General features: G+C 36.9%; 1 protein-coding gene and 1 long non-coding RNA gene across 6 annotated transcripts in view; one reads left to right on the top strand and one right to left on the bottom strand.

The window, feature by feature from the left end:
* Positions 1 to 746: 746 nt before the first annotated feature.
* The window catches only part of stxbp4 (syntaxin binding protein 4), a 98,489-nt gene continuing 73,148 nt past the window's right edge, over positions 747 to 26,087 (bottom strand). For 2 of the 5 annotated variants that reach the window (XM_066704663.1, XM_066704660.1), the window contains 2 exons: positions 14,493 to 14,550; positions 747 to 2,341 (listed from right to left, as the gene is read on the bottom strand). In XM_066704663.1, coding sequence (XP_066560760.1) covers positions 2,334 to 2,341; positions 14,493 to 14,550 — 66 coding nt within the window. In that variant the 3' untranslated portion in view covers positions 747 to 2,333. The remainder of the gene's footprint in view (positions 2,342 to 14,492; positions 14,551 to 26,087) is intronic. The other 3 variants (XM_066704662.1, XM_066704661.1, XR_010816816.1) reach the window with 2 other exon arrangements.
* Positions 14,560 to 24,436, top strand: LOC136749979 (uncharacterized). The gene is made up of 2 exons (XR_010816817.1): positions 14,560 to 14,685; positions 20,246 to 24,436. It is a non-coding gene; the product is annotated as an uncharacterized LOC136749979 (long non-coding RNA).

A 26,087-nucleotide genomic window follows, 5' to 3' on the forward strand; every position in this document is an offset into this window, starting at 1 on the left:
TTGTATATAATGGTTTGGTAGTTACACTGTTCAGGTTATTGTTGGTAAGACTGGAACATTTTAGTCTAAAGATCTGAATAGTTTGTTAAGCTGTTTGTAAAGTTTGGTGCAAAATAACGAGATTGGCTTATTATCATACATAGTTTACAAATTATACCAGATGTTCACTGGAAATATATACTGGAATGTTAAGCAATTGCAGACTTCACTGCTTTTTTGTGTAACAACTGGTTTCTAAAAATGTATTTTTCAATTTGCTGCTGATAAACCAATAATGTTTGCAGTATGGATTATTTTTTGCATATAAGAAAGAAGAAATATAAGACTTCACCAGTGACTCCAAAAAGTCATTGCACATAAGGTGTCATACTGCTCAGATATGTTTTCCACAAATATCATAGAAGAGTAATTTCCATTTATTTTATGTTTTTTCTATTCAGTTTTATGGTCATTGCAGGGCTTCAGTATATACTTCCTGTAGTCAACACAATGAACTAGAAAAAACAAACAAATAAAAGCTGAAACAACACACACTTTAAGAAAAATAATAATACTGAGGTAATAAACCTAGCATGGGTCAGCTACTCAAATATAATTGCTAAAATATACAGAGGTTGAGACTGGAGGACTCCATATGGTTCATTACAGAAATTGTAAGGGTGATGGGACAACGAGTGAGACCAGCAGTTCATTCTGGGACACAAAGTTAAATTTTCAATGCATACATTCACAAAAGAGCCTGTTGGCACACATCACACATCTATTTGCTTTATTCTGTACGTTTTGGTAAGCAGGCCACAAAACATGTTTTTAAAAGTGTACCGCAAAGAAATAAAACCAAACGCTTTGTTGTTTATCAGAATATATCACAATGAAAGCATGTAACACCAGGTAACCTGAAAAAAAAAAAAACTTCTCATCTACAGGCACACAGAATTAATTTTTCATTTGAACATTGCACTGGTAACATCAAGACTGAATTGCCTTCAGTGGGAGGTAGGAGAGGATGAAGGGAAAGATCAGAGCTCATGATTTAACACAGCAGTTGAAAGAGCAAATATTGACGGAGAATAGCTTTTACCATTTTGTAACCAAAATACTGCTTTGATTCTTAGTTTGCTTTATCTTTTGACATGAGGAAAACTGCTTCATAAGAAAATAACAGTTGCAGTCAGGAACAATAGTGGTACAGCACTTGAAATAAAGGTAGAGAAAGGAAACATCTTGCCACTGCTTTATCATATGTATTATGATTTAGTAGAGGTACACTTCATTTGGATTTCCTAGTCACTAGTGTTTTACGATACACACAACGTTACAATCTATAATATTCTTTTTTTATCTTACTGTCGGTACAAGGCGTATCTTTTCCTCTAATATAATATCATTTAACTTGTACAAAACTGAAAATGAAAAGGAAAAAAAAGACAGTATGTACTTGTAGGAAGTCGAATTCAAAAGCATGTCAAATCTGGCAGCAGTCGTATGGTTTCCTATTATGACTTTGGAAAACAATTAGGGTACAAAATGTGAAGAGAGTCGCCTGGAGTTCAAAGCTGAAGTTCAGATAACTTGATTAAGAAGAGAGCAGATGGTATGTTTCTTTTGGTAGCTCTTTGATTAACTTGGGTTTCATACTGTAAACTCTAGGACCCAAAGATGGGTTTGTTCTTCCTTCCTTTAACTTTGTTGTTCTTCCCTCCCCCAAAATCTCCATCCACCACCCCCGCATCACTAAACGCCTGGATTATTCTAACACTTGGGCAGTTTTTGAATATTCTGTCGACTCTCAAAATAAGAAGAATTTGCTACAAAAGCATTTTCATTTAAAAGACTTAATAGTGCCATCTAAAATGAATTAAAAGGAAGGCAACTTGAATATCTTAAAATAAATTTGTTTTAAAAACAGAACTAAATAAAGATGGATAAATACATTGCATTATTCAGGGTTGATGTAAACATGATATAAATGAAAATCAAATGGTCAGCAGTGGTCAAAAATTGTAGCAGTAAATACTGTATAATGTGTGCAGCACTCTCTCACAGTTTTCAGATCCACAAGCACGCATGTAATCTGGAAAATAAAACATATTGTTCTATATCTATATACAGCTAAGTATGTCAGTGTTCTGTGGAAACTGAGTTGTAGTGTGCAGCTCTGTGGATTTAGGCAGCTAAAGAGTCTTTGAATTGCACTGGAGAAAAAGTTTGAAAGAAGCTTTGTCCTCGGTGTTAACTCCTCTGTTCAGGGAGGTCTCTGCTGAAGTCCTCCCCTTCTCGCTCAGACAGGCTGAGGGTGCTGGTCACAGGGTGAATCCATGACGTGGTCTGAGTCACATGGCTGGAATAAAACAAAGCCCCGTTAGAAATTCAAGCCATGAAGAATGAAATTTATATTTAAAAACTCAAATGTCATTTCCTCCGAGAGTTATTCCAAACAAGGAAAACAACAAACACAAGTGTTTAAAAATAAATCTTTCTTTCCAAGAACCACACCATGAATTTACTGCAATAAGTTTCAGAAATTGACATTCCTATGATGCCACCAAAGGAAATGCAAAACTGCATACATACTGCATTGTGTTACTTAATACACCTCAAGTTGGTGGATATTTATAGACTACTATGACGTCTTGACCCTCACTACAAGTTCACATATTGATTTTGTGCTGAACTTAAAAGTAGAACTTTAAATAAAATAAATCTCATTTGCTGTGAGCCTAAAAAAAGAGTCTTGGCTTCTTGTTGTTAAGGATTGTTCTAGGCTTATTTAACTCTTTGACTGTGAGGCTGTGGATTGATAATTGAGTAGGAAATGGTGTATACAAACTCATTTTTGTGTGTGCTTGGACATGGTTTTCTTGGAATGGATGGTGGTATGATGGTTTATGTTTCAAACTGTGCTCAGAGTTATGTGTTGGATTTCAGATTTACTGATGTTAAATTCAGGTGGAAATCTGTCAGCAGAATTTTACAAAAAAAGGGCTTTGTATGACTGCAAGAACTTGCAACTCATTTTCTGTTTTCTTTTTTTATTGAATAAAATATTACACCTTTGACAGATTCAACAGAAATGGTACCAATCCTTTGAAACGCCTCGGTGTCCGAATAATTAGTTACTACTTTAGTCACAACTGAGTCACTACTAACCCTTCTTCACCTAAACCACAGCGTTTTTAAGTCTATACATTCATCTTTGAGGGAAAGGTTTCTGTCCTAACGATGCTTAACTACAGGAACTGTTTCCTGTAGGTCTTAATGCTATGAAATAAACTCCTCCTTTAAAATGTAACAAAATAGTTAATCTTCCTCGGCAGATTGAAAATACATTTCGGCTGCAAGAAACTAACCGTCTATTAAACTCTGTGCTTTAAGGGATTTACATGACAAAGAAACCGATTGCAATTCAACACTAGTGACCTTGATTCAGAAATGCTGGTTCTGAACAACTGTTTATTATCCCCAAAATAATAATTATCCACATAATGATAAACTGTAATCCAATACTAACCAGTTGTAACCAAAGTTGTAAGAGTCTGACCTAGATATTTGCGAATTATACCACAAATAGTGATAATACAGTTCAGCTTGCCAGCAGAGAGGTGTGTGAACGGGATTGCAAAGCATTTGTGATATCCTGCACATTCACCAATAACTTGGCAGCAATGGGGGCCAAATCCATGATCTTCATTTCATTATTCTCTTTTGGTGCAAATGGTCATAAGTAATCATACTAAGTATATTGGATTTAGATCAAGCCTTATCTACCCTAGCCTACCCTGGTTTTGTCAGGCTAGCTGAGCCATGCAGTCCTATATACACTCACCTAAAGGATTATTAGGAACGCCATACTAATACTGTGTTTGACCCCCTTTCGCCTTCAGAACTGCCTTAATTCTACGTGGCATTGATTCAACAAGGTGCTGAAAGCATTCTTTAGAAATGTTGGCCCATATTGATAGGATAGCATCTTGCAGTTGATGGAGATTTGTGGGATGCACATCCAGGGCACGAAGCTCCCGTTCCACCACATCCCAAAGATGCTCTATTGGGTTGAGATCTGGTGACTGTGGGGGCCAGTTTAGTACAGTGAACTCATTGTCATGTTCAAGAAACCAATTTGAAATGATTGGACCTTTGTGACATGGTGCATTATCCTGCTGGAAGTAGCCATCAGAGGATGGGTACATGGTGGTCATAAAGGGATGGACATGGTCAGAAACAATGCTCAGGTAGGCCGTGGCATTTCAACGATGCCCAACTGGCACTAAGGGGCCTAAAGTGTGCCAAGAAAACATCCCCCACACCATTACACCACCACCACCAGCCTGCACAGTGGTAACAAGGCATGATGGATCCATGTTCTCATTCTGTTTACGCCAAATTCTGACTCTACCATCTGAATGTCTCAACAGAAATCGAGACTCATCAGACCAGGCAACATTTTTCCAGTCTTCAACTGTCCACTTTTGGTGAGCTTGTGGAAATTGTAGCCTCTTTTTCCTATTTGTAGTGGAGATGAGTGGTACCCGGTGGGGTCTTCTGCTGTTGTAGCCCATCCGCCTCAAGGTTGTACGTGTTGTGGCTTCACAAATGCTTTGCTGCATACCTCGGTTGTAACGAGTGGTTATTTCAGTCAAAGTTGCTCTTCTATCAGCTTGAATCAGTCGGCCCATTCTCCTCTGACCTCGAGCATCAACAAGGCATTTTCACCCACAGGACTGCCGCATACTGGATGTTTTTCCCTTTTCACACCATTCTTTGTAAACCCTAGAAATTGTTGTGCGTGAAAATCCCAGTAACTGAGCAGATTGTGAAATACTCAGACCGGCCCGTGTGGCACCAACAACCATGCCACGCTCAAAATTGCTTAAATCACCTTTCTTTCCCATTCAGACATTCAGTTTGGAGTTCAGGAGATTGTCTTGACCAGGACCACACCCCTAAATGCATTGAAGCAACTGCCATGTGATTGGTTGGTTAGATAATTGCATAAATGAGAAATTGAACAGGTGTTCCTAATAATCCTTTAGGTGAGTGTATATATGCAGTGCAGTCATGAAGTTTCAAAAACACAAAGTTTCAAACTAATTCATAGAAACCAAATCTCTACACCTTCCTGTGATATTACGGACCTTATTATAAGACTCCATTCTGTACAGACTTTCACAATGTGGGGTATGTTACATTCAATCACTATGGAAACTTTAATAATGTTGCTGACTTTGATTCTCCTCACATTTCCTATCCCTTCTATAATAACTATGGCAAAAGTGGTGTGCCAAGGATCTAAAAGAAGGAAGGAAAAAGTTTGGAGATCAATACACAGTAGGCCTACATCTTAAGTTGCAAAGGTTATTTATCTCAAATGATGGTTACCAATGAATCAATACAGCTAATATGTACTGTGTATTATGCTGCATTAGTTATTTAGGGATTATTTTAGTCCTGTAAAGGTGCTTTATCACTGTGTAATATATATTACTATGACCAGATTTTAAAGTCACAAGTTTCAAACGGCCCGATAGCCCTATTAGTCCAATTGATTTTGATCAACCTGTATAAACCTGCATGTAAATTCTGTGTGATTTCAACCAGACTCAGACCTGATGTTTGAGTTTGTCATAAACAGGAACAAATGGACAGTAATAACTCAGCGTGACGAATTTCATTGCTTAACTGCCATGGATTAAACAGCAGGTAGCAGGGTTAATAAAAGTGTCACGTAAGTCCATATGTCTCCACATATGGCTTCACCTGAGACATGCCAATTTATCTTACATCTCCATTATTTACACACATTATAATTAAATGGCACCCCTCAATACCAACATCCAAATAATTCTCTCAGCTATGTAGACATTTTAGTCCATGCATATTTTAACCGACAATCTTAAACTGCATCAATTAAGCATTGGAATACTCCTAAACTATTATAAATTTGTTACTTTAGCAGTGAATTAAAATAACAGCTCTGTTTCCAAATTCCAGTTGGACTAATGCAGTTTAGCAGGCAATAGTGGTCTTACTGGTATTGATTTTATCCTCAATTGGAAAAAACTTAATCAGCACTGTTACATATGCAGGACCAAACTGCATGCAATTTTCAATTAATCGGTGTCAGCTGACACTGTCTAAGTGGTCATACTAAACTCAGATGATGTTATTTGCCTGAGGAAGGTAAGAAAAAAGCCGGGCATGAAATACATTTTAAAAAAGACAAAAAAATGGGATTGATCGCATCAGTACTCTTATTTTGTCACAATTTCTAAATGTATTAAAGGAATTTGAGATGAGATAAAACTACAAGTTAACTTATAAAATGGCTAATTATCTCAATGTCTGTATTCTTTTAACAGGGGTTACTAAACATGTAGCCTTCCATTAAACCACAGAACACACTTCTGGGGTGTTTTGAGGCCTGTAGCTATATGTGTGATGCATGTCATGATGGATTATAAAATTAAAGATCCTGTTATGAATATATACTCATATGGACTGGAATATCAGAAATAAATGTTCTCCACCTGAGAATTAGACGCTGAGATTTTTCTTTTTCGTTTTCAAGAGCCTCAGAAATGTCACACATAGATAAAAGCATGTTTCACAGATTACATGAAATAGGTCAACGGAGCAAAACCGAATGGATATTTGGCCTTTGCCCCTGATCCTTCGAGAACTATGGATTTCCAATCACAGTCCAACTAACCAGAACAAGATCAACAAAACTTGGGAACAAAATTATCCAAATGTTACTTCCTGCAGGCTGTTCAAAACGGAGTGTGACTAATGAGCTGTCCAATCAAGAAATGGGGCAATTATAACCTAATTGATTTATGGACTTATCTTCTATGACAAATAAATGTCCAACAACTGGTGAAACAAAACATACAAGATTTATGCTTGGAATTTCAAAGTTGGGTTATGTAAAAAAGAAAAATGAAAAAAAGTTAATCATTGTCTGTATAGCAAACTGGAGGTAGGTACTTTATGACAAATGAGGCCATTATAAAGTTGATAGCTGTTAATGTATGTACCTTACAGCATGTTCATAGTTATTCCACAAAGCACTAAAGAAGTACAGATCCATTAGTGCAGCACAACTCAAGGGGAAAAGGTGCCTTTTATTCCTCAGCTGCTGTTCAAAAAGTTATGTAATAAAGGAATCCTTTTATGTTAACAGTGCTTTTCATTCTTTGCAGTTAGTCTTAGGGCTATGTCTAAAGTTTATATATTTTGGTGACAATCTTCTAAATGCATGAAAAAACAGACTTATTATATTGGACGGCCTAGTGAATATATTTATGTTGCAACCAAATGTGTACAATTTCTTTTGTGAGGATTGGATAACAGATGGATGTGTATTTCGACAGGTGAGAGGAAAAATACTTTTATATATTTGTTCCTGAGGGACAGGGTTTGAAAAGAAAAATAATAATACAACTGCCACAAAAAAAAAAGGAAGAGAACATTTTATAGAAAAAAATGTAATAAAATCAGGGAATCAGAACACACATGCTTAACACAACAGTTTATTTTGAGTGGGCAAATGTACTGTGGCTAAACAGCTTTGACACAATTTCCCATGATGAGACCAGGAGATAATCTCAGATTAGTGAGACACATGACCCTCCACTGTGCAGTACGTCTTTCCATCTGTGAACAGAGAGAGCCGAACCCTTTTGTGATCCCAGAAACACAGAGGACTAGTCTGTGGTCAAAGAGCTCTGAACTGACAGGGAGAACAATTAATGCTCTGACAAGATCACCATCACCTAAGACCGTAATGAAAATCCATCCATTTATTTCCACTCAGTCTTATATAATTATTTAAATAAATACATACATACATACATACATACATACATACATACATAAATGCTTTTATGTTAGGAAAGGTGACATAGGTAGCTCTCCTTCAAAACTTTGAAAGGGTTTTATTTCCTGACAGGAACATTGCAAACTGATGTGTAATATTGGGACAAATGTAGAAAATGTAAGAATATTAACAAGCTTTGTTTCAAGCATTTGTCACCAAACTAAATTATTTTTGTAAATGGCTCGTCCAATTGTAAAGATTCTTCCAAAGCCATAACCAGAAAAAAATTTCATAGTTCAGAAGATTGTTTTTCACATTCTTCGTTAAAAATGAAATTACACACCGTTTTCAAGGTCAAACATAAGAGAGGATTAAAAAATATAAGTCTGAGTACAATCATTTCTGTATATTGATCATAAAGATACATCTAAAATAAATTAGAGTGAAAGCCACTTAACTCTCCATTATTCTAACCTTAAGAATATAATCTGCCTAAAACAAAACAGATCTTGAATCTAAGGAACATGGTTATATATTACGATAGCGAGAGGAACCACCAAGCTTATATTACAAACTTGTTTAAATAATAATTACTCTTAATCCTTATATAATAGGCTTTCTGATTTGCCATTCTGAAATGTATACTATGATAAACTGGACTGTCAAATAACCAAATGTGTTATTTAATTGGTTTAACTTACGTGTCGCCACCAGAATCAGAAAGTGCAGCTTAAGTACCAAAATCATTCACATTTGTATATTCTCCCACCGAACATGGCCAGTCTAAAAGCACCGCTCATCAATTCAGTAAAAGACCGGCATGCCTATGCTAATTTCTGTGGGAAACCCTAAACTACTTTTTGTTAAAATGTTACATTTTCATTTAAAATGTCTTCTCTGCAAAGTTCGATCATGTCTCTGAGACCTATAATAAACAAACAACATGAACTTGAAGAACCACATGCATTGATATGCACTGTAACACCACATGTAATGCAGGTCTCCCCTGCAGCAGATAACATTGCAAAGATTTAATGGCCTGAATTCCTGAATTCAACCAGAATAACTGATCAGGTAAAGGCCACAAAGTCCAGCTTCCCTTGCTGCTGCAGAAATAGCACACAATTCCTCTGGTTAGCTATCTATAACACTGCAGTGACCAATAAGGCCTACTTAATATTCCACTATATATATAGCAGTCATTTCATCAGTGTGTTGGCAGTACAGGCCTGTGTTGGGTGGGTGTCAAGCAAAGAACTGACTCAACATTTTATCTCCGTCTGTTCTATTCTATGATCCCCAATAAAGGCAAGTCACCGAAGATCAACATTTATTGTGAAATTAAAATTCTTAAACGGGGTCAAGTTTAAGATATGTTCAAAACCATTCCTCAGTTACCAGTCATCTGTGATATAGTGGCAGATACAGATATGTGGTGCTTACGGATACTGGCCAATATAAATATATATTTTTACAGATGCCAAAAATATACAGTTGTTTGTGCTTATTTATAGGCCTATGAAACTGGGTGTAAACTAATACCCAAGATTATCTTTCTGCTGCACTCTGTTTAGTTTAAACCAGTTCACATATGGATACAGATATTTATAGTACCTTTTTTTTTAACCTTTCAGAAGCACAGGACTGATACAAATATCTGACAATCAGAAGCCCTGCTAAGGCATATTCATATGCATATTCATATTCAGACACTGCAGTATATGTGAGATGCATGTGTATATGTAAGCTTATAGTGTGTGTGTATATATATATACACACACACACTACCAAAAGTGATTTCTTGACATTCTTACCAGAAGAATAATTTTCTTTTAACAAGAAAAAATGCTTAGATATTCCAGCAGCACAGCACAAGCAAAAACATCTTGATTTCTCTTGGCGTGAGAATTTTACCAAAGGACATTTATTGAGATTCTTACCAGAAGAAGAATTTTCTTGTAAGAAGAAAAACATATCTATTTCGACCAGCTCATTCAAGTTAAAACATCTTGTGTTTTCTTGGTGTAAGAAACTGAATTTAATTACAACAGTCATTTCTTACAGCAAGTAAAATCTAACTTAACCCTAAATAATGCCGTAAAACAGTACCTTCAGTTCCAGGGGATATTATTCTTTATTTATTTATTTATTTATTTATTGATTTATTCTTAGCAGATGACCCTACCAAGGGCGACTTACAGATTAAACTAAATATAGACATTTCAAGAATCACCATACAGTAACAGCAGTACAATACACAATAAGAGCTAGTTTATTGCAGTAAATATTTCAGTCCGAAGATGAACGAAGATGGCGGACCAACGATCAGCGATTAAGAGTGTGTGCACTGAATCTCTACACAACAGGATCACTCAAACTGCTGTCAATATTTCTCTGTCAAAAAATGAAGGCGACTTTCGTGTGATTGCAGACCTTATTGGGGTCAGTAACTTCCAACGCATGCTTGAATAAGCTTTCGAAAATGGATAACTAGATAACACAGAGGTCATTAACCTATTTTGGTATTTTGTGAAAATATTTTTTATATAATATTGTTTTATTGTTGTTGCGAGTTAAGTAATTGTATCTACAAATTGTGTATTTGAATGCTGTTTCATAAAATTGTATTAGAAGAAACACATTCAGTTCAAACTCAGGACTCCATAACAGCATGTAAACGTATTGGTATTAGTCCTATTACAGATTACCCTGCTAACACACAGCGGTGCCGAAATAGATACAATGTTTTGTGTAATGTGTCTCGTATAAAATAAGCCTTAAGTTGAATTAACTTTGCTGTCTGCTCACGCAAACTGCATGATATGACTTATCTTATACTGTACAATAAGGAACACCCCAAATAAAAAATATGAACAAGTAATTTCAACAAAAATATCTGTAAGTCCATATTGTGAAATTGTCTGGCAGTGTAACATTGTGTCATCTTGTTTCACAGATGTGCTTAAAAGTCAACAATGACATAACTGAATCATCATGCATGCCACTTATATAAAATGAATAGTATTAATACTGGAGTAACAGGTTTGTTCTTTGCTCTAGAGAAGAAGACAAGCAAGGCTCTTCTGCAGGAACATTTGCTCCAACTGGTTTGAAAAAGAGTATGATGCTGCTCCAGTTGGTACATTATCTAAAATGCATATTTTGATGGATCAATAAATGAAATCTTCAATTTAATACAACATCCCATTGATGTTTTTTGTGTGCTTGTTTTGAATCCTTAATTTTGTTCCTTTGATTTTAGTCTTTTGCATTTAGTTATAAATAAATATTTTCTTGTTGCAAGGAAAATCTGACTGGAATTGACATTTGTTGAGCCAAGAAGAATTCACCAAGAAAACATTTCTTGGCCCACGGATCTTCAGGGAAGATTTTTTTTCTTCACAGAAGAAAAAAAAAATGTTGTAGTAAGAAATTACTTTTGGCAGTGTATATATATATATATATATATATATATATATATATATATATACACACACACACATACATACACATATGAATGTTAAAATGGCAATGGGCCAGACACACTGCAAGAAGAACAGACCAAAGATGAACAATAGAAACTATTGAATGGATCCTGAGGGATGAAAAAGACCATGCAAGAGATAGGAAGCTGAAATCACAAGCTTTGTGTGACCTGAAAAGAGAAACTGAACATCAAAACAAGTGGAAAATACCTTGGGGAGGCCTTCATCGAGCAGTGGATCGATAAAGGCTGATGATGATGATATATATTTATTGCTAGTAACTGAACAGCTCAATAGATTTATTTAACATTTATAAATCCAGTGTGACAAACTGGAAAACTATAATCGGTATGGAGTTCATTAATTAATTCCTTTGCAGCCATTTTTTCGCTCAGTTTTTGGTTTCAGAACAATTAACAGAACAATCCTGGTATGCCTGTCCACAACTTTTATAAACCAAAGATCTCTTCATCCTATCCAAGAAAACACTTTAACTTATTACCAGTTAATGGTGAACAGACACAGGTGGTAATTCAATTGTATCAAACCAACTCATAATAATCATTCTTAATTCCCCATGGCCTCAAGGGGTTAAATTACAAACTGGTCCTTGCAATAGCTCACGTTAATGAAGGAGGTTTGAAACCCAACATTTGCTACAGGGTTGATTTTAAATCCGAATGCCAAGTTATCTTATTAGGAAAATTATATTGATTAAATAAAGATGGCATCAAAGCAGATACTCTTATGAAAAACTCATATATGTACAATACATACATGATATGTTTTATATATTTGTAATACATTTAGAATACAATATAAACATATAAACATATATTATTGATATGGGAGTTTTCCATACGGGTATAACAGGTGTTGTGAAGGTACAGAGCCCTCCCCACCAGCACTAGCACAGCGCTACTCTGCCCTACTGTAGACTACAGGTCAACTCCTGCCGTAGTCAATATAATTTTCCAAAACAGTTGTATTAAAATACATGGATTTTAATATATGCTTTCCACATATACAGACATGCTCAGATTTGTTGGTACCCTTACAGCTCATTGAAATAATGCCTCACTCCTCCTGAAAAGTGATGAAATTAAAAGCTATTGCATCATGTATACTTGCATGCCTTTGGTATGTCATAGAATAAAGCAAAGAAGCCATGAAAAGAGATGAATTATTGCTCATTCTACAAAGATATTCTAAAATGGCCTGGACACATTTGTTGGTACCCCTTAGAAAATATAATACATAATTGGATTATAGTGATATTCCAAACTAATTAGTTTCTTTAATTAGTATCACACGTCTCCAATCTTGTAATCAGTTATGCAGCCTATTTAAATGGAGGAAAGTAGTCACTGTGCCGTTTGGTATCATTGTGTGCACCACACTGAACATGGACCAGAGAAAGCAAAGGAGAGAGTTGTCTGAGGAGATCAGAAAGAAAATAATAGACAAGCATGGTAAAGGTAAAGGCTATAAGACCATCTCCAAGCAGCTTGATGTTCCTGTGACAACAGTTGCAAATATTATTAAGAAGTTCAAGGTCCATGGAACTGTAGCCAACCTCCCTGGGCGAGGCCGCAAGAGGAAAATCGACCCCAGATTGAACAGAAGGCCAAACTACCTGTTAACAGGTGCAGAAGTCTCACTGAGAGCTACAGAAAACGTTGTGCAACAAAATATTAGGTTGAGGGTCCCATCATTTTTGTCCAAGCCCTTTTCATTTGTTTTATTATTTACAATATTATGTTGAAAAACAAAATCAAAAGCAAAGTCTGATTTCTATTAAATATGGAATAAACAATGGTGGATGCCAATTACTTTTGTCAGTTTCAAGTTATTTCAGAGGAAATTGTGCATTCTTTGTTTTTTTGTGTGGAGGGGTACCAACAAATATGAGCACGTCTGTATGTATGCAATGCAATGGGCTCAAATGCAACCCTCTAAACCCCAAACAACTAACCAAGTAAATGAAGGCACTTTTTCTAATCATAGGTGTCATGTTTGGCTCCTGGTCTAATGAATAAACCTTTTAGTTAAAACAACAAAAATAATTAAAACAGGAAAAAACAAAACAAACAAAAACATGGATCTTAACGCTAAATAGAAAATAAGTGAATGCCATTAAAACATATTCATGGACATTTTTCCTATTTACCTCCAAAGAAAAAAAAGGCCTTGCAGCAATTATCAATTTCTATTAATGTATAAAACACCTATTTTTGGAAAAGGAACTTAAAGCTCGGAGCCTGAATAAGCTTTTATTGGTACTCTTCACCTTGGGTCTGAACAGCACAGGCTAATTCAATTGTGTACCACAAGCTGTGAAGAAGGTACAAAAGTGCCTTCAAGCACCCATTTTTTAAGACTGTTTGTGAAGATAATTTGCTGTCTCCACCTAAGGAACATTTTTCTTCGCTTAGTTTTCTTGGAATTTGAAATTATATGGCAGTACACAAAAGCCATTTAAAAATGCCAAGTGATTATACCCACTGTTTATCAAAATGATGGGTCATTTGTAGAAATGGATTTAAATGGCAAGGTTTTCTTTAAAATTAAATCTAACTTGGGAAAATAGGATCCATCTAAAAGCACACAACATATTTCCATGTCATTCGGACATGAAATGCTGCAAACAGCTGCAAATGACATGGATGTTGATTGCAAAATAGGACATCTTCAGCTAGCAAAGCAGAACAAAGTAATTTGTATTAAATGCATGCAAACCAAGCAAACCCATTCACATAGAATTATGCACTCTTCACATTTAAAGAGTCCATTTCAGCACTTAAAATAATTCATGCTACATTTGGGTTTTTTTTATGCTTGAACTGCACTGAGCACAGAAATTTCAACGTGGAAACAAAACCTAGGAATGTATGTAATTAAATCTCCCCTCAAACAAAAGGTAAATGATTTTGTCGGTATTCAGAAAAACTCTGCCCTCGGAGTGATGAATGAACTGTTTACCCGGGGATCAAAGAAATGCTCCTGTCCCACTCCAACACAGCCATGTTCAAATAGCCAGTGTCAGTATAACCTAGTGAATTTTAAACTGCATGGAAGGCTGGGGAAATCTCTCCAGTCTGCAGTTGAATATTGTCTTACACTGTTGTTGTTTATGAAGCGGGAATATCTATGAAACCTCACCTCCAGAGCAACATGAAAGTACTTACTTGATAAAGTACTTGATCCCATCTGCTGTGTAAGCCTCTTCCCATCCATACGGCAGACCTGAAGACAAAATCAGACAGGAAAAGCTGCTCACTACCCACGGGGAGCACAGGTTTTTAAATTAGCTATGAACCATCTCATACAAAGCATACTGCTTGCACCTGCACTAGCTTTCGGGACAAACTCAGAAGAACAGTAAGTACATTCACAGGAAGTTTCTGGCCAAGCCTTTAGTCGGAGCACTGTGTTAACTGATTTTGTTTTAATCAACCTAAAATAAATTTGACATTCAAGTGAGACTTATCCCGTTACAGTTCAAGAGAGTTGAGGTGGCTTTTAATTTCGGACAAAAAAAGAAAATGAAGGCTTTGTATTGTGAATGCTTAGTATGTGCCAAAACATATCTGACAATGCATGCATGAGAATGGAAGCTATCACTGTACATGTAATTAGAATTTGTGTGATTTTGAATCATGCTAAAGTCTGCTGCATTTTGCTTAGAAAGGACACATTTTGTAAATCTATCAATCTATTCTTGCCAAAGGAACTTTATATTTTTGATGCTGACCTCAAAGCACTGATCATGAATTACAGTGTCTGTTCCGCAGATATGACTGTAACATTGCTGATTTTCCCTATAAAAAACTGAATATAAGTATTTTGTGGTAGAAATTAAATTCAAGGGGGGGGGAAATGCTGAATGACAGTTTGCACCATCAAGGACTTGCAAGCAGTTGTTGATGAGGTGAGCATTTTGCCATGCTGTTGGTTCTTGAAAAGAGTGCTCAACTGTGAGGAACAGAAAGGCAGAGTGGCATGAAGTGGAAACTTTAATGTAATGTGGGCTGGAACCAGATCAAAAAAAATTGAAGCTTGAAAAATTGGTATGCAGCGATCGTCATGTCGCCTGTGAAATTAGGTCAGACAGCTTTCACAGCAACAGCGGGATCCTACTGGTGAAAACTTATTAATAAGTGTACTTACCCAAACTTCGTCCAATAGATATTAAATTCCATATAGATATTACCCATGGGGGTGAATGTTTTTTTTTTGTTTTCCACCAGCAGTAGCTAAGAAATACCAAACACCGTTTCATTGTCTTCCATATGGTAGGCTATCTAATAAGCAATGATGCGCTCAGAAGCCAATCATGATCCACAATTATCCACTCTGTCTTTTCACGCTTGTCATGAAGGTCTGACGTTTATCATTTCCTTCAGTGCCACTTTGGGTAGAGCATCGGATAACAAAAAAGGCTTCATGTATGTCTGCAAACCTGTTTCAGCCAACAGAGACTTAACTCATAGCTGGAAAGAAGTCTTCAGACAATTAACTGTAGATGATTCTTAAAAACTGACATTAATTTGAACATGCCTGCCTCCAAGCTCAGCAAAAACATCTGTTATAAAGCAATGACTATATATGTTTCATTCACTGAACAATTAAACACAATGGCTGTGTTGAACTGAATTTATTCATAGTTTTAGTAGCTGTTCCTTCATGAAGGGAAGAAGTGATGTTTCTTTATTCAAATTCCTTCATTTGGGCATAATAGAATAACGTCATTTTCGGTGAATTTACTTAAACCGGTACTATTGACATGGCCACCTTTCTTGTACATAGAATTCTGAGAAACAAACTGATAACCAGAAAGCTATGGAGATGTGTTCTGTTTCTGGTCTCTGCTGTGTATGTGAAAGCAGATTTTTTTTCTCCAGCTGCAGCTCAGAACTGCAATTGTGATGAACAGAATCAGAGAAATCAGCATTATTGCAACATTTGTGCCTTCAGCTCCCCTGATTGGATTGAGAACTTTGTTTAAAAAAAGACTATTTTACAAATATTTATAATTCCAGTGATGCACTACAGATGAAGTACTTATATGAGTAGTTGTTATAGTAGTGTGAATAACACCACTTATTGGTAGAGTTATTAAATATACTGCAAAGTGTGAAATTAATTAAGAAAATTATACCTTTATTTGAAAAACATATTACAGATAAGTTCAAAAATGTTTCTGTAACGAAATGCTTTCTAGACTTTTTCCTTTTCTAATGCTGGATTTCTGTCTGAAAATGTAATTCATATTGCTAAAAAGGGTCTGGTAAGTCTCAAGGTCTTTTAGCAGTGGGATGTATTCATATACATATATATTTGCAATAACAAAGGTTTTGAGATTATGGAAATATTACAGATACGTGGGATATTACTGCATAGAATAAAAAGTAGATTGTGATGTACAACTTGTGGGAATGTATAAATATATGGAATTATGTTTCTTGAGGTTATTTTTTGGTGTTTTATTTTAGTCTTTTCCTGTATATACTAAACTATTTTATACTATACTATTCTATACTATAATATAACAAAGTCAGCTGCCCATATTTCAAATTGGTCCTATTATTTACAGAACATGAGACTCCACTTTTCTCAGGGAAATAATCTGAACATAGGAAACCACAAATATCCATTACCATTACCATCAACACAATCTTGAAATTAAACCCAAACTAACAAATCAGGGAAATGCCATTCCTCCAACTGAACCGCAAAATCAGGTGTGCAATATAAAGCTCCTTCGTGATATCTGATCCCATGACTATGGATGGTAGAGTGTCCACTTGTTTTTATGTAACCCCCCACCTACAGTGAGGGGAAAAAGTATTTGATCCCCTGCTGATTTTGTACGTTTGCCCACTGACAAAGAAATGATCAGTCTATAATTTTAATGGTAGGTGTATTTTAACAGTGAGAGACAGAATAACAACAAAAAAATCCAAAAAAGTTATAAATTGATTTGCATGTTAATGAGTGAAATAAGTATTTGATCCCCTATCAATCAGCAAGATTTCTGGCTCCCAGGTGTCTTTTATACAGGTAACGAGCTGAGATTAGGAGCACTCTCTTAAAGGCAGTGCTCCTAATCTCAGCTCGTTACCTGTATAAACGACACCTGTCCACAGAAGCAATCAATCAATCAGATTCCAAACTCTCCACCATGGCCAAGACCAAAGAGCTGTCCAAGGATGTCAGGGACAAGATTGTAGACCTACACAAGGCTGGAATGGGCTACAAGACCATCGCCAAGCAGCTTGGTGAGAAGGTGACAACAGTTGGTGCGATTATTCGCAAATGGAAGAAACACAAAATAACTGTCAGTCTCCCTCGGTCTGGGGCTCCATGCAAGATCTCACCTCGTGTTGTTTCAATGATCATGAGAACGGTGAGGAATCAGCCCAGAACTACACGGGAGGATTTGTTAATGATCTCAAGGCAGCTGGGACCATAGACACCAAGAAAACAATTGGTAACACACTACGCCGTGAAGGACTGAAACCCTGCAGCACCCGCAAGGTCCCCCTGCTCAAGAAAGCACATGTACAGGCCCGTCTGAAGTTTGCCAATGAACATCTGAATGATTCAGAGGAGAACTGGGTGAAAGTGTTGTGGTCAGATGAGACCAAAATCGAGCTCTTTGGCATCAACTCAACGCGCCGTGTTTGGAGGAGGAGGAATGACCCCAAGAACACCATCCCCACCGTCAAACATGGAGGTGGAAACATTATGCTTTGGGGGTGTTTTTCTGCGAAGGGGACAGGACAACTGCACCGCATCAAAGGGACGATGGACGGGGCCATGTACCGTCAAATCTTGGGTGAGAACCTCCTTCCCTCAGCCAGGGCATTGAAAATGGGTCGTGGATGGGTATTCCAGCATGACAATGACCCAAAACACACAGCCAAGGCAACAAAGGAGTGGCTCAAGAAGCACATTAAGGTCCTGGAGTGGCCTAGCCAGTCTCCAGACCTTAATCCCATAGAAAATCTGTGGAGGGAGCTGAAGGTTCGAGTTGCCAAACGTCAGCCTCGAAACCTTAATGACTTGGAGAGGATCTGCAAAGAGGAGTGGGACAAAATCCCTCCTGAGATGTGTGCAAACCTGGTGGCCAACTACAAGAAACGTCTGACCTCTGTGATTGCCAACAAGGGTTTTGCCACCAAGTACTAAGTCGAAGGGGTCAAATACTTATTTCCCTCATTAACATGCAAATCAATTTAAAAAAAAATTGAAATGCGTTTTTCTGGATTTTTGTTGTTGTTATTCTGTCTCTCACTGTTAAAATACACTTACCATTAAAATTATAGACTGATCATTTCTTTGTCAGTGGGCAAACGTACAAAATCAGCAGGGGATCAAATACTTTTTCCCCCTCACTGTAGCTAATGGGCATTGACACTAAGTCAGTTATGGGACTAATTTTGGGAGCTTGTGGTCCATCCATTTACACATGCAGTATCTAAACAGTGAAAAAAAACACACAAACAGGTGTTCGGCTCCCACTCCCTAAGTGATACAAATGCTGCCTGACAAGAATCCAGTATATACTGTTTAGAAAATCCATAGCAAATTAGATCATAATTGAAGAGGTCACTTCTGAAAGCACAGATGCACGGCCCTGAGGCAAGAATCTCAATAACCCGGGAGTCTATTAGACCTTAAGCAATGGTGTTGGTATATGAGGAACCTTGACAGATTGATTTGCTAATAATCACATTCAATTAACAGTCTGAGGAGAACACCACGGAAAATAGTTCAGAGATATTCACCTTCATCTCCAGTTACACAGAAAACCTAAAGGAAACCAAAAGAAAAGAAGACCAAAAGCAAGGGTTTTTATCATCAGTTTTAAGGAAACTGCTTAGAGCAAAATACTGTACCTTGAAAAATTAGGCCAGCAGGGGCACAGGATATTCTGCTTTATAGATCATGAAAGGGATCATCTTAAAACCCATCACCTCAAAGTAAGACCTTATTATGCTACTGCCTCCCTGAAAGAAGGGCAGCCCAATCCAAAATAATAATTCTGTTCTTTGGAATATCTCAGTGAAGCATCTGCGGGTATAAATGGCATTAACAATATGCCACAGACTTCCTCACACATCGTTCGGAGTTTCGGCTGGGTATCTTTCAGCCACTTTGCAAAACAAAAAAAAGCCATTCTGTTTTACTTTGTTTTAGAAGAATTAAGCAAGTGACTATTGAAAAAATTCTTCACAATCTCTTCTTAATACATTTTCACCTCTCTGGGGTATCACTCTATTTGGAAATAATTTGTCCTTTACTCTTAACCAATATATAATTAGCAGTACTGGGAGAACAAAATTGATATCGAGCTACTATGCCCTAAACCATACAATTGCCTCAGTGCTGGTCAGGCAAACGATTGCATTATAGACTGGCAAAAAAATATATGTATTCAGCCCATGACCTTTGCTACAATCCATTAGCACTGAAGGGTGGGTCATTACGACCCTGGTGTTCAGACAGTGTACGGATCTGCTTCTGAGCACATACGGACAAAACGGATTCCACAGGTGTTCTTGCTCTTTCCCTCAATATATCACAATCTCAGGTTTTCATAGCTTTTTATCTTCAAAAGACCACTATCATAGGTCTTACAACACAGAGAAAAGCATCTGCAGATGTCACATGAACAAGAATGAATTAACCAAGAAGTTCCTACCAGCACTTTGATTGCACTGAGCAACTATTAATTTCAGTATTTGTCTCTTATAGCCTATATATATATTTTTTTTTTTCAGTTGGCTGTTTCTTGTTTTTGGCATCTCTAGTAAACCTAAACTAAAACTAAGCCCACTTATTTACTTGATCATAAAAGTGTATGTTTTTCTCAGAATAAAAGTAAAATTCTATTTTTGTAATCTTCTCTCTTTTGTGTCTTTGTCTTTAACAGTACGTATTTCATCCGGAACACTCTGTCTACAACTGTATGACAGAAAACAGATGAGGATTGAATGTCTCCATTATGTTTTCTTACGCCTTGGTGAACAAAAAAAAGCACAGGCTTTTATTCCCGCATCTCTCAACACTTCCTATAACCAGAACACATTTTGCCTGTGAAAAACAAGGGGCCTGAGATAGTCTGGTGAATTTGATCATGTTTGATGTAGCAGGAATAGTTTTTACCACAGGTAGTCCTCATGCTCCAAACCCACAAGCCATGTAGACCATTGGAGATGAAAAAACACGACAAACAGTAAGACTTCCAGAGAGGATTTCCAACACTCTGGCTAATGGCATCTGACATTTGATGAGCGAACACCAACTGTCCTGATCTCCAAGTGAGCAGGACCATCACCACGATTGTTATAGGAAAACACAACAGCATGAAGAAATATGTTTCCATGCCGACCGAAACACCCTATAAAAGAAGGCGAAGGGTGACTTAGTGAGCTGTGTTTACACAGCACTGAAAGAAAGGACAAAATCTGAATGTGTGCACTGGTACCATGTGGCTAATAGGATCATCTTGAGTCAACAAACGGGTATTGCAACAGCTATACATGTGCTCAAATCCCAATCCCTTGCAGACAAATGTCCATGTTTATTGAAATTATATATTCCGGACCCTGCACACACGGTGTGGTTAAGCATTTGGGCCTACGTGGCGCTTGTATCCCACACTCCAGTGTTTGGATACACAGAGTTTGTTATGTGTGGTTTGGTCTTGCAGTGCCCCCGTGTCCGGGTGGAGACGCCCTTATGCCGGCTGTTGTGTGCCCCCTGGTGCAAACACTGACTGGCACCCCAGCTCAACAAACAGGCGGGGCATAGGACCTCCCCACTCCAGGCAAGGAGTGTTGGCCACAAGCAGCACGTGTGTGCTCGGCAGGATGGAGAGACCCCCCTCCTCCTCCTCCTGGCCAACGCTCCTTGCCCGCCTGGAGTGGGGAGGCCTGTTTGTTGACAGCGGGGGCCATGATCAGACAGCAGCAGCCACCGCTCCAATGTTATTATTATTATTATTATTATTATTATAATTATTATTATTTTTGTCATTTAGCTGACGCTCTTATCCAGGGCGACTTACGTTTGTACATATATACATTTATACCCATTTATACATTTATACCCATTTATACAGCTGGGCATTTTACAGGAGCAATCTAAGTGAAGTACCTTGCTCAAGGGTACAACAGCACTGCCCCACCCGTGATTTGAACCCACAACATAGAGAGCATGATAATTGGAAACAACAACAACATTTTTTAACTCTTTCAACATTGCCACTAACCTGAAATACATTATTGCTAACCATGAAATGTCCATCAGCAACTTACTTTACCTTAAAACCCACAATAAAGTGACCACTTTTATAATGTAGTCATTTAGGGATACATACAATTATCTCAGTAGCATTTACATGTGAAATGTGAGTTTACATGTGGAAACATGTTTTAGTCATTTTTACGTCATTCACTCGATTTTTGTGATTGACTGTCCTTCTCTTGGGCTGATTTTGCAGAGGTTTTCGGGCCAAATGTGCACGCACATCAACATTTCACAAATTAAAAACACTGCATGTACACTTCCCCAATGTCTATAAATCAAAGGATCACTCTCTATGCTTTGCTACCTATAAACTGTCAATACAGATTAATACTATTTCACACACTACTACAGAAAGATCACAGTACCTTTTTTAATCTCGTTCTATCACAGTCACTATTAATAGCTGCTCTATGATAATCCATCACCTCATTTATTCCAGTTACTGTATCCTTTGCATATGTTTTGTTTGTCTGCATAATTTATTGTATGTCATGCATATGTTAATTCCCTGTCAATTTATGATAATTCTGTATTTGAAAATGTGTTTAGACAATAATAATCATCATCAATAATTTGTTCTGGCCCTAAGTGTCAGAGAACCGATTTAATCCGATGAGAAGAAATATACGCTGGGCCCATGACGTGGTTCAGTCACACAAACATTATTACTCTCCTCAGCATCACGCAGTGACTGTGTAGCTGAATAACACCTTTGTTTTCTAGAGACCTTCTTGAATGGATTGAATTGTTGGCCTAAGAGAAATAAGTCAGTAAGCTGCTTAAGGCAACCCAAAACACAGAAAAGTCCTAGAAACAAAACCTTACTACCCTATCTGCGACAGACGTGTGTGTCAATAATAATAATAATTTGTATTATTATTAAATTGCCATAACTCTGAATTACTTTGAAGACAACAAAACTCTTATTCTCATGAATATGGAAATATATTATGTAACAAAATGAATAACAAAACAAACAATTTGGCTAAACAGATATAAGGAATTGCTTTATCTTGCCTAATTACTTAGTACTTAGGAAACACGCATTACAAACACACCCCACATGAACGTTTGCAAAGACCAGTCTAATTTAATCACAAAAGAAGATTCCCGAATGCCAAGTGTGGTCAAAGGGCAAGGCAACGTCTGTGGCCCAGCTGAGGACCTCTTACCCTTTCACCTACATAGACAACCACTCTGAAGGAATTAAGTGGAGTTTCAGAAGACTCCTTTCCATGTGCCTCGAGGGGGAACCACACATCTACTCACATCTCATCACCAGCAGTTAAGAGGCAGTGGTGTTGTACATTTCTCTGTATTGTTGTATATGTTTGTGTCAGAACAACCATCTCAGTCATGTTGGATAGAGCTGTCAGCTAAATTACATAATCACAATAGTCCAAAAGCATTCAGAATAGTCCCGATACTTGTTTTACTCGACTAAACTATCGTCACCAGTCACCACGCTGAGGACTTCCTGGGAATTGATGGAGTTATTCCGATGCGCCACTCTTTGCATAATAAAGATATCCTCCAATCTGGATCACTGCAATTGTTTAATTACAATGTGTCCTAATCATGTCTGCTTTAATTTGACATCAGACAACATAAGGAGGAACATCTCATGAGGATCACACCTCTAAATTGTGCAGAGAGAGAGGGATGAATTGCATAGCGATTAAAATTCATAGCCACATGCCTAGAAACAGTGATGAATGAAAATCACAGTGTTTCTAACATTACAGGCCTAAAAGACAAAACCACTTCCTCAGCACTGGAGACTAAAAAAAATGTGATATTATAATTTCTTAGCAGGAGCTGGCCATAGCATTTACAGAAATGAACCAAAAACAAGCACAACACAGACAATTCTGAATATCACCTAGCTTAAAGTTTTTTTTTGCATCAAATGCAAAATTTGGTGCAACTTCCAAATTCCAAGTAGGTTATTTTGCCTCGCTTCCTTTTAATTTTCCTGGCAGAGTGTTTTTCTCTTCTTCCACAGTGAAGTTGAATCAGCTGTTGTGCAGCGTAGCACTACAGTTCAGCTTATCTTTACATTTTTAATTAGATATGTGGAATCATCAATTTTTGTAAACTCTGCTCAATGCTACGGCAACTGTGGCGGCAAGGGAGCATCTGACAACATACCATCTATCCTCTGAAACGTGCATTTTCAGAACTTCTATATTTTCTCCCACAATGCAAGCACATGGTATGAACAGCAGAGCTAGGGTGTTCAAAGGAGAACTGTGGCAGCTCTAACTGATAACACTGCGGGGCTCACAGGCACCCAGCAAAGATGTACACATACTGTTCAATTATTGTATGAGATATTATTTATTTTTAAAATTAAACCAAGCCTTCTTCATAACCATAAACAAGCAAACAATCAATCATGACTTCTGAAATACAGAAATGTTCCCCTACATATTGTATAGTTTGTTGTTGCTACTCTTGTTTTAAAGTCCTGCAGCTGTCCCCCTGTTAATATGGTTTACCAGCGTTACATGGCATCAGTTATCATACAGACCTACTTTACGTTTTTCTATTTTTGCCAAGCCGAGTGCTTTCTGCCATTTGCTTTGTATAAATCTTTTAATGAAATTTAAGGTTGGACAATCATTGGTGATGACAATCTTGAGGAGATTGTATGTTTCTGAAGCCATAACAGCCCAGAAACTGGGTCACTAAGAAGAAAAACAGACTTGCATAACAATCATTACTAGAAGGTCTGCATTTTATTGTTTGGAAGAAGGAAGAATGAAGATCAAAAGAAAAAAGTAATAATTAAAAGCACACTGTACTATTATCCTTTGGTGCCAATTATCCCCTTGCTCTTAATTAACATGATACAATACTGTTCTACTACTAAAAATATGTAGAAAAGATCAATAAACATTGCAAATGTCTGATGAAGTCTGCTATTAGAATACAAATGACACTTATATAAGAACTTGGATAGCAACATCTTTGTATGTAGAAGCAATTGAAGCAAATCTAATACATATTCAATATTTTACCCTTGTAACACATACAGCCTGATCCAATCATAATCCAATCAGAGAGGTTTATACAACCCAATGAGTTAAGAGTTTTGAAATATATAGGCCACATTAAAGTATATATTATGATGTTAGTTTCAGCAGAAAATGTATTTTGTCACCAGTGTGCTTAAATTCTTAATAAAGTGAAATCATAAAGGAATTCCAGTGCATTGTACTTCCTATTTAATATTTAATATTAAAATATTCTATTGTTGACTAAATTCTTAACACCTGGCCTTTGTGTCTGGATTACAAAGGAACCTCACATCTACTTTTCATACTCTCAAAATAAACAGAAATACAATTACCTAAGTAGTGATTGAACTGGGGGTTAAAAAACACAAATGCTAGATAGATTAAGAGACAATCAGTTATCTGACAAAAACTTTTCTGGATTTCCCAAAACCAGCAGGCCATCAGGTAAAGCAATGGTAGTGCTACAAAATAACCACCCAAGGGTTTTGTGCCAAGCAGAGTACAAATTACATTGCTGACAAGAACATAAAAAGTGGGGCGAACAATAATTATGCCCTACAGTATCTCAAATTAAAAAAAACAATAAAAAAACTATATATTTTTATTTGTTTCTCGGGGTGTTGGGGGGGGGGGGGGGGGGGAATACACCAATTTTACAATAACTGCCTATCTAGACCAGTTTATCGCAAGAGACATAACCCACCATCTCAGATAATGCTGTTGTGAAAGGCCTGCAGTTGTACCCTTAATATTAATAGACAGCTGTTTGTATTGTAATTAATAATACAAGCTGACTCGTGGCTACAGACAGCTGCAATCTGTCCAAACTACCTCTCATACAATCTAATGAATTACAGAATATGTACAATTCATGCTGGATCCAAAGCAACTGCACCCCCCTGTTATTCCGAGAGTTCAAATTGTATTTGTAAATTGTTGTAACATTTCCACCTTCAAAGCTGCTTACATATTGTATCTTCCTGCATCACCCACTCACTTTAAACTGTGAATTTTAGTTTCTAAATCTCTATAAATTAAAACCTCAGTGTTTCTCAGACATGCACCGGTCTATTTTGTGCCTTGGCGTGCAATCTTTTATAATGTAATCAGTTCGTGTTAATCTCAGATGCCCCAAGGATTGTATGAGGAAGCCTATATGAATTGCATGACCAAGCTGTCAAGTGCATTTTACCACCTCACTGCAAAACATGATTACTGGAGTGAGGAAATGTTTTCTTGGTTTAAAATTTTAAAGGGTCCCAAAACATACCCTATAATAATAATATTAGTAATAATAATAATCTTGTTCCACTGGTAACTACTATTGATTTATCAGAGAGAATGTGTTTTATTTTTTCAGGGAATGTATAAAATATTAAAATCAAAGTACTTTAAGACACACCCATCTCATTAGTGAATGTTTACTTTTTGGTATAGCTC

Source organism: Amia ocellicauda, chromosome 5, assembly GCF_036373705.1.
Source record: "Amia ocellicauda isolate fAmiCal2 chromosome 5, fAmiCal2.hap1, whole genome shotgun sequence".
NCBI lineage: Eukaryota > Metazoa > Chordata > Actinopteri > Amiiformes > Amiidae > Amia > Amia ocellicauda.